General features: G+C 40.6%; 1 protein-coding gene across 1 annotated transcript; it reads right to left on the bottom strand.

Moving 5' to 3' along the window:
- Nucleotides 1-1,025: 1,025 nt before the first annotated feature.
- On the bottom strand, nt 1,026-6,027 carry htr1d (5-hydroxytryptamine (serotonin) receptor 1D, G protein-coupled). The gene is made up of 3 exons (XM_068007041.1): nt 5,742-6,027; nt 3,464-3,633; nt 1,026-2,782 (listed from the first exon to the last, which is right to left on the bottom strand). Exon 3 carries the CDS (start codon nt 2,612-2,614, stop codon nt 1,481-1,483), a length of 1,134 nt encoding a protein of 377 aa, XP_067863142.1. The 5' UTR covers nt 2,615-2,782; nt 3,464-3,633; nt 5,742-6,027; the 3' UTR covers nt 1,026-1,480.
- Between the last annotated feature and the right edge of the window lie 4,143 nt (nt 6,028-10,170).

The following is a 10,170-nucleotide window of genomic DNA, read 5'->3' as shown; positions in this document are numbered from 1 at the left end:
CCAGGCACCGGGGGCCAGAATTCTCTGCATGCTGACTTACAAACAAACCCTGATTTTAACCGGGAGCGGGAGTCAGATGGGCAGTGGGGGGGCGCGAGTGAGATGAGCGCCAAACTCCCCTGACGTTGGCAGTATGTGGCTCGGGCAGTTTTAGCTCTTGGGCCTCATCTGCATGCCGTTGGCCAGCTGCCTGTGGGCGGGGGCGGAATTTCGGGGGGCAGGAGTCCGCAGGTTGGCATTAAAGCAAAGGTGTTGGTAACAAGGTAAGTTGTGGGGAGGGGGTTTCGGGAGGGTCTTGTGGGGGGAGCCTGGGGCAGAGGAGGCTTAGACTTTCTTGGTGGAGCCCAGAGGAGCACTCCTGCTCCTTCTCAGCCCACAAGGAAAGTAAAAAAAAATTACAAACTTACTTGTTTGGGTGGGTAGGATTAAAATTGCCCCATCATATGCAAAACTCGCTCCTGGCAGATAGTGCACAACCAGGGGTAGCCTGCAGTATAATTTCCGTCTTGCTGGCTGGACTTCATCCTTTACAGCTATTGACATCCGGGGGGGGGGGGGTGTCCCACAGTTTCATATAACTGCAGCTGTAATGACTTCAGTACAAAAATAATAGTAAGCAAGTGATGTTGGTGTAGTGGTGGATTATATTTTACATAAATAAGCATCTGCTCTTGAAAGCGGACCAGGGATTGATTGTGAAGATGATCTTTGTTGCCTCCAATTTCTGTTGAGTGAATTAGATTTCTGTTTCTGCAAATACCTTATTACATGTGAAAGGACAAAGCTAAACTATCTCGTCATAATATTGTCCAACCAGCCGTGAATACAGAAATATAGCCAGCATTACAAGGAAGTGAGATAATATGAAGGTCAGAATAATTTTATACATGTTGTAATTTTGAATTGAAAATCTTTATATTTTTCAATGGTATCTTTGAAATATGTTATGTGCGCAATCTTTCAATATCACATTCTTCCACATCAAGAAAACTTGAATGTTCAATACAAGTATACATGCTGGCATATTATTATGTAACTTAGCTTAGTAAAGATATTTTATTATAAATATCTTGTATTACACTGTTCTACAGACAGCATATTTAATATATGCATTTAGAGACTAGTGAAAAATTAAGTATATTAAAATTCTAAAGGTTCCTACAGTGCAATTTTAGAATGTCAGCATTATCGTAGTTCTAATTAACTTGTTGTCTTATTCACACTAATGCAAAAAAAAGCTTAACTTAACCTTGCCACACGAGGTTTAACTGACAGATGCATCAAGTATTCTGAGTGTATCATTCCCTCATACAGGACTGTGTGAGAAAAAAAATCAAAGTACTAAAACGTACAATGTGCAAGAAACAAAATAGACACAAATCAATTTCACTAAAAAATATTTCAGTGGATTGCTCTATCTCACTCTCATACGTGATACTGACAGGAAAAACTGCACAGTTACCATAGGATTGGCTTACAGTCAACATCTTTTGAAACGCATGAGTTTCTGGAAGGCCCGTTTGAAGTCCTCATTAAAAGCTGTGTATATGACTGGATTGATGAGTGAATTTAAGTAACCGAGCCACGTGAAGAGGTCAAAAAGGACAGGATGAAACCAGCAGGCCTCTTTGCAGATGCCCATTACTAAGGCCACTACAAAGAAAGGCAGCCAGCAGAAAATGAAAGCACCAAGGATGATCCCTAAGGTTTTTGTGGCCTTCCGCTCTCTGGCTGCACAGATTCTTTTTCTCTCCAGAACGCTGTCTGAAACCCTGATTTTGACATGGTTCAGGTAGACTGGGGGTTCCCCGGAATGAGGAAGGGTCTCCTGGCTGTTAAAGCCGACAGAACATAGAGAAGATCCGGTGGACCCACTAACCAGTTGAACGGTAGTAAAGCGCTTCCCAAAGGCTGAAGGTGGTTTCAGAATCCTTGATCTAGCAGCCACGTAAATTCTGCCATAGAGAATAATCAGCAGCACACTGGGGATGTAAAAGGCGCCAAATGTGGAGTAGATTGTGTAGAATATCTGGTCAGTGTTGACTATGCACTCTTTGAGTTCATCAAGGGCTTTTGATTGTCTCCAAAATAACGGTGGTATGGAGATGCAGATTGAGATGACCCATACCACAGCTATCATCAGGCCTGCTCTACCAGGCGTGCGGCGTTTTGTGTACTCCAAGGCATCAGTGATGGCCCAGTATCTGTCCAGCGCAATTACACATAAGTGCAAGATGGACGCAGTACAAAATGTGATGTCAGAAGACAGCCAGATGTCACACACGATCTGACCCAAAGTCCAGGTCTTGATGACAGTATACATAATACTGATGGGCATCACCATAATAGCTACCAGGAGGTCTGTTACAGCCAGAGACCCAATGAGATAGTTGGCAGGGGTGTGGAGCTTCCTAGTGAGGCAAATGGTGATGAGCACAAATGAATTGAAAAGGATGGTCGCCAAGGTGATGATGCCCAGCACCACAGACAGTGAAATCCTCAGTCCTAATTGACTGTTTTCATCCCAAGTGATTAGCATTGTGGTGGAATTTTCTGGGGAATTAGTTATCATACCTTGAAGAGAACCTACTGTAGAATAGTTACCGTGGTCCATCGTCAATGAGATCTGTCTTGCAGGTCCAAATAATAGTCATTGTTCTTTTTAGCTGTGTCCGTGCAACACTGACATTATTTTCTTGGCACAAATAAAATAGCGATTGTTGTTATTCCTGCTGACGATTAGACCCATTGTTGATCCATTTTCACATCCAACATTTCATACCTATTTTATGAAAAAAAGAAATTCAACTTATACTAGATAATAATTTAAAATATTATAAACCTGATACATCCAAGTATTATTATTTCTGATTGAGATCATATGTCGTACAATTCCATTTAGCAGTCTGTATTATTACAAGTTGGCATTAACTGTACTGAAGGCAAAAGAAGTTTGAACGTCTGAAAATGTATCAAATATATTAAGTGTTGTAAAAAGATTTGGGGATATTTACAATGATTAATAAAAAAAAATGCAGCACAATTAGCATTGATCGAAAAGAAAAAATGTTTATATTGCCCTCAGGACGTCCCAAAGCGCTTTACAGCCAATTAAGTATTTTTGAAGTGTAGTCATTGTTGTAATGTAGGAAACGTGGCAGCCAATTTGTAGACAGCAAGATCCCACCAACAGCAATGAGGTGATGACCAGGTGATCTGTTCTAGTGCTGTTGGTTGAGGGATAAATATTGGCCAGGATACCAGGTGGAATTGGGGCCTGGGTTTAAAGTCTAATCTGAAAGACGGCACCTCCGACAGTGCAGCACTCTCTCAGTCCTGCACTGGAGTGTCAGTCTGGATTTTGTGCTCAAGTGTCTGGAGTGGGGCTTGAACCCATAACCTTCTGACTCAGAGGCGAGAGTGCCACCAACTGAGCCTTGGCTGACGGAAAAAGTACAGCTACCTGCAATTTCATTCGGAAGCATCATTTGCCCTGCTGTCTTCTGTTACCTCGCACATGTTGGGTCCTCTTAGGGACTAAAAGCTTCTGGTTTAACTGTTGTTAATTCTGCTGTTTATTTGAATCCTTCCCCTTGACACAAAAGATGTTTTTGTTTTAAACATACACGAAATCTGGAAGGCAAAACAAGGATCAACGGCTTGTGAACACCATCAGTTCATCACAGTGTCATAGAATCTTACAGCACAGAGGGAGGCCATTCGGCCCATCGTGCCTGTGCCAGCTCTTTGAAAGAGCTATCCAGTTAGTCCCACTCCTCTCCTCTTTCCTCACAGCCCTGCAATTTTTTCCCCTTCAAGTATTCAACCTGCGACTTTTTGTCTGAAGGGAAGAAGACACATCATGAGAGGATTTAGCATCACACAAATTTTTCACTGCAGGGCAGCTTTGTGGGTTTTTTTTCTAAACCCTTTGAGATAAACAATGATGATCTAAGTGCATTCTTTTATAGCATGCCCGCCCCCCCAGCTTGCCACCAAAAACCCAGACTATGATGAGGTATAGAAATTGTGGAATCAATGCACGTTTATCTTAAAGAAAGTACAGTCATCAATCCTGCATTACTTCTTAAGTGCAAAACTAAATCACCTGCTGTGGGCCTCAAAGGGTTAATGTAAACATGTCATTATCAGGAACTAGGAAGAGATTGGGTAATCGAATTATTACCAACAATAGTTTGCTTTCTTAATCAGCAGATCTCTGAGCTGTGAGAACCAAAAGATACCGCACTGAATGACACATTAGCAGAAATGTCCAGGTATTCCGTTAACAAAGGATTATAGAATCAGAGACTATGAATGTCCTCAATGCTGGATGATTACTCCAGGGGCTTGGACTAATAATTTAGAGAAGGTGAGTTCAAATTCCACCATGGCAGTTGGAGAACTTGAATTCAGTTGAAAAAAATCTGGAAATAAAAATCCGGTATTGGTGGAAGTGAGCATGAAGCTGTCGGATTGTGGTAAAGACCCAACTTGTTCACTAATGCCCTTTAGGGAAGGAAACCTGCAGTCCTTACCTGGTCTGCCCTATACATTACTCCAGGTCCTCACTAATGTGGTTGTCTCTTAATTGCCCTCTGAAGTGGCCTAACAAGTCACTCAGTTGTATCAAACAGTTACTCAGCGCAACTAGGGATGGGCAATAAATGCCAGCCTTGCCAGTGACGCCCACATCCTGAGAATGAATTAAAAAAAACATAATCTCCAGTTTAAAGTGATTAGGAACAAAATCTGGGTCTCCACAGCTGAAATTATGAGTTATCGAGTCTGCAGAGTTTATCCTAACCTGACAGGGATATGATAGTGTTGTAACAGTACAAATGTATAAGGATAATTAGAATAATGAAATATTCATACAGTGTGGGATTGTCCCGAGAACCACAAACACAGGAGTTCCTTCTTGCCCAGTGTAAAAATAAATCCTTAAGTGGTCGAGAGGTGGCGAGCTAACAACGAGACTTACTGATGGGGAAATATCGAACCTAACAAAATTATAAAAATGATTGACCCCTTTAATTTTTCTGATATTTTGATAACCATTACTATTTGCTTTAAGTAAGGAATCTAACACCACCAGGTTATAGTCCAACTGTTTTATTTGAAAATCACAAGCTTTCGGAGGCTTTCTCCTTCGTCAGGTGAGTGTGGGATTTGTTTTAAGACCACTGGACGCTTTAACGTATCCTGTGCAATAAATTCGGCAATAACTGTAACTTCAGTTCGTAGAAAATGGTTCCAAACACCCAACTTCTATTTAAAAAAAATGTAATAGAAGAGAACTGAAGGAACAAGTTTCGTTGTATTTTTATGTTAAAAAGGAGGCTTTTGACGAATTTAGAGACGCGAAGTTAAAACGCAGCTGAACATAAAGAAACGAAGCGCTGTTACAAAAAACCCACATTCTTCACACAAATGAAACAGCCTCAAACAGGAGAAACTGACACTAAAGTCGAGGAGAGAACGAGCTGTAATCGCAATATACACGTGGTGATATCCAGCTCAAGTTAGTAGGCAGTGATAAGGTGCAGAACATAATTAAAGTTACAATATTTGAAAAATTAAATAGTTAAACAATTCATTAATAGCTAGCAAGTAAATATTTAAGAGGCGAATCGGTTTTAAAAATCAGTGCAATTAGAAACGGTTAATAAATATTATAAATAAATAGAAGTGTTTAACATATATCGAAAGCAATTGTCAGAACCTAGTGAAAGATATACCTGCCAATCAGTGTTGTTTCTTTACTTCTTTCTCTCCTAATTATCCCTTTTTTTTCTCCTCTATCTTACTCCTTGCTTCAGGCTTTATTTTTCCCCTCTCCTCCTGTCTTCTCCAGCACAGAAGTTTAGTCTCCAAGCGTGAAGACTTTGCAGCAGAACCGTGTCAGGTGAAGGGTGGTCCTCCAGCGCCGTTTCCTGTTTAATGCACGGAGTAAAACCTTTTCGCATTCCCTGTCCTGGCTCAGCTGCTGCTGCTGTTGCCACTTGTTAGCGGTGCGGCTGCCTATTAACATTCTTCACACTCTTCGATGTTCCAGAGCATCAGACTGAACCCCATCGCTCTTTATTAAAATAAATGGCACGCCTAAATCAAAATTAGAGAGTATAATAAACAGCCCCTCTCTCAACGGTTTAACTTCGCTAAGCTAAAACCATGCAAAGATTTGCTAGGCTCTCAATCTTGAATGAAACATCACATAGAAAAGCGAAATGGAAAGACAAGTCATTACAAGCGAAGTAGCACCCAGGGAGATTATATTGTAACTATATGGTACTATCAGCAGACAGGTGCTTAAATCCATTGGCTCCATTCAGCAGCTCATAGTAAGAGATTTTCCAACCAGATGCCGTCCAGTTGGAACAGCGAACTTACGTTTATGTTATGTTCTAATTTAGACCCAGCTTTGAAGAAAGCGATTTGCAGAGCATAGAACGCGTAATAAACAGCTTTGACCAGCCTTATCTGCGGCAAATACCAGGTACAAGAGTAAATAGACATTGAACAAGGGGTGCCTGGGGAGTCAGTGCAAAATTAGATCGAGTTAATTTGCAGGACTGTGATCTCGCTAGAATATAATTGAGACAGTGTGATCTCATCTATAAAGGCAGCACATTTATAAATGTGCAAAGGTTGTCCAAGGCGGCAGCCAAGAGACGAGATTCCACAGAACCTCCCTGAGCCAAGAATGAAATAAACAAACCAAAATGCAAAATTCTTTCCTCTAATTGTTGAGTTACTTTCACAGGAGGAGTCTTTCTCTCAGTGTCCAGGACAACATTCCTCCTTCAACCAACACCACCAAAAACAGCTTCATTGATCACTCATCTCACTGCAGTGTGCAAAATGGCTGTCATGTTTACCTGCACAACCACAGCACTGCACTTCAAAGTAGCTCAATGTATATGAAGCACTTTGGGAAGTTTCTGAGAGGTGTTATAAGAGCGATTAAAAATGCAAGTAATTATTTATTTTTGCTTGGTTGTCGGTATTGTATATAAGTTTTAATAAAAGTCCTAAGTGAATGATAATTGCCAAATAAGAAAGAAAGAAACAACTTGCATTTATATAGCAACTTTCACAACCTCAGGATGTCCCAAAGCGCTTTACAGCCAATGAAGTACTTTTGAAGTGTAGTGACTGTTGTAATGTAGGAAACGCAGCAGCCAAATTGCACACAGCAAGATCCCACAAACAGCAATAAAGTAATGACCAGGCAATATGTTTTAGTGATGTTGGTCGAGGGATAAATATTGGCCAGGACACCATGATTTTCTTTTAAATAGTGTCATGGGATATTTTACAAATAACCTGATCGGTAATAAGATCTTGGTCCACTATTTGATGAATGGAGAAGGACTGGGCACCTGAGTATTTTAATGAATAGCTCTTCTCTGAGACCTTCTTCAATGGTAGTTATCCAGATTTGACTCCCCACACATTCCTCCTGTTTGGTTAGGATGATCCCAGGCTGAAACACCTCTCTGCTGACCTGTCAGGACGCCTGCAGGAGGAGGTCATTCCTTGACCAGTATCCCCAACGTCTCCAGATGATGCAGCTGAAACTGAGAAATTGTCTCCTTTGGAAGAAGAGTGAATGCAAATGTCAATCAAAGCTTGAATTAGAACTCAGGTCTCTTAGGTAAGAGTACAATGAGCTAGGATTGTAGATAATATGCCACCCACAGGGCTTATTTTTAGTAAACTGATCAGCACTAAGACGTGTAAATAAATTGCTTGGGAACAGTGTAGTATTTTCAGAAATGAGGAGACATTTTTAGCAGATATGAAATTTATTGGTACTTAAATATCTCTTGTGTAATACTATAAACAGATAAGGTTAGATTAAACTGCATGAAACTCATACAGTAATTGTTAAATGCTGAGCTCAAATGTGTGTTTACAAAAGGACATTGAACAATATTTAATTTCTGTTTTTTTAATATCAGGGTTATTCCTTTTTATATTCCTTAATGACGTGAGGCTGAGTTACCTTTTATTATGTGTGGCTGTTTTGTGTGGTTCTTTTTCCTTGGAATCCTTTACTTTGAAGTATAAAAATAATAGCAATGGCAGGCACATTCACTGCAGACTTCAGCCTCCGAGCTGAATCTGTCTCACACTCACAAGTTAATAGAGTTCTCTGTGCTTTTTATCCCCTTAGCCTCCTGTGTAACATCTCCTTATCAGGGTTTCTGGCTGTCCAGAAATTTCGGAAATGTAAGCTGGGCAAAAAGTCTTTTTTTTTGTAATATAAATCCACATCACTGCAGTAGAAATTGGATCTTGTTGCGCCCATTTTACGGGTGTAAAACGGGCACAATGAGGGCCAATTTTGTGGATCAGTGTCCTGCACCCCAAGAACTCCTGAAAGATGTCCGACCCGATATTGGGTCGGGCCATTTTTCAGGTGTCCCTGGCGGCCACCTAAAACAGGCATTAGGCCCCTTATGTATATAAACGATAGGCCTGTTTTAGGCCTCTGTTAAATTGGATTCCAGTGAGCGGAGCAGGCTCCGGGCCTGCACCTCTCAGAATTCTTCAGCAGTCGCTGCGGCCTAAGCACCAAAAGGTGTTTTATTTTTAAAAAAATCATTCCAGGAGGAGCAGGAGTGCTCCAGAGTACCCGTGATCACCCCCCTATTGCTGCTTCACCACCCCGCCACTCCCCGGAACTTACCTTAGGGCTGTTGCCGGCGAGGCAAGTGGCCCGAAATTTATCCACTTAAAAGGGAGCGAGCTGCCTGTGGAGGTGCGACAGGCCCCTGCGGCTCACCCAACTAATGTAAATGAGGCCCGAGGCCCAATTTTGGGCTGGCCTTGGACCTTTCGGTTTGGGTGTGTGCTGATGATGCATCACTGGTTATGAGCCTGAAAACAGGACATAACCAATTTGTATCCCATTAGATTTTGAATTAATTTTCATGCTGACAAAAGAAACACCAGAACTCAAAACATGACCCTGCCTCACTACCACACCTTAATCTCACCTACTCTCTGGTTTTAGACTTGTCAAAATATCACAACCCTACTCCTTAAATCTATGCGGTTTAGAGATTACATATAGATTATTATATGGGTCAGAACAAAATTTATTTACACAGACATTAGTTATAAAATGGAATTGTGCCACAAACTGTTCTTGAAACAGAATTCTTTTAAAAGGGAATTAGAGGCTTGAAAACATGGAATATTAAATGTTTTGGAGTACAAGCAGGAGAATGGATGAGTGATTGGTGGAGAAAAAACACTGAACAGACTTGATGGCCAAGTGGCTTGTTTCTGTGCTGTAACATTCCCAATTTAGCATTCAACTGCATTTGTAATGCTTAATGCATTGGTTTCTAATATTAATAAGGTCTCGTGGAACCTCATTGAGATATATAAATTATTAAATGGTATAGATAAGTTATTACTTCAAGTTAAGTCAGGCTATTATGGGCATGAGGGCATGAAATTAAATAAGTGTTAAGTAAATTTAAAACAGGTATTAGAAATTCATTCAAAGGGTGATTATTGCTGGATCTAATCTGCCAGATCGAGTAATAGAGACAAAAAATTAGGTGCATGCAAAGTGCAATTGGATGCTTAACTGGGAGATTTAGTATAATAGAGGGATGAGCTATAATGGTGCGGCCAGCTGTTTTTTATCCTTGACTATTATTATATTGTTCTGTGAGTGTAATAAAAAGTGTTTTACATGATTGAATAATATTTCTTAAACCACAAAATATTGAATTGAAATCATTTTATAATCTACCAACGATATTAAGAATTCAGAATGTCTTTGTTATGATTTATGCTGCAGTTATGCTGTCGCTACCAGTTTGAGAATGTTTTCTGAAACTGGTAACTATAGAATTGATTCTAGTCTGGAAGTACTTGATTCATGCTGCAAGACTCCAAAAAACCCCTTGGGACCAGGAGAGAGCTCCGTTCATGTGTCTCCACATGCAATCCAATCCCAGCCAGTAAATTTTAATTGTTTGAGAGGATATGTGAGAGTGTTTACACTGCCAAAACATCTGTGCAACAATGTTAGCTGTGGTTCAGTGGCAGTACTCTTGCCTCTATGTCAGAAGGTTGTGGGTTCAAGTCCTACTCCAGAGACTTGAGCACAAAGTCTAAGCTGACACAACGCTGTCAGAGTGC

The sequence above is a fragment of the Heptranchias perlo genome, chromosome 26 (genome assembly GCF_035084215.1).
Source record: "Heptranchias perlo isolate sHepPer1 chromosome 26, sHepPer1.hap1, whole genome shotgun sequence".
In the NCBI taxonomy this organism is placed as follows: Eukaryota; Metazoa; Chordata; class Chondrichthyes; order Hexanchiformes; family Hexanchidae; genus Heptranchias; species Heptranchias perlo.
This window is presented reverse-complemented; position numbering and strand designations above follow the sequence as displayed.

What these genes read in the sequence shown, in the direction of transcription:
- htr1d (XM_068007041.1), bottom strand. Translation starts at nt 2,614, where the DNA reads ATGGACCACGGTAACTATTCTACAGTAGGTTCTCTTCAAGGTATGATA.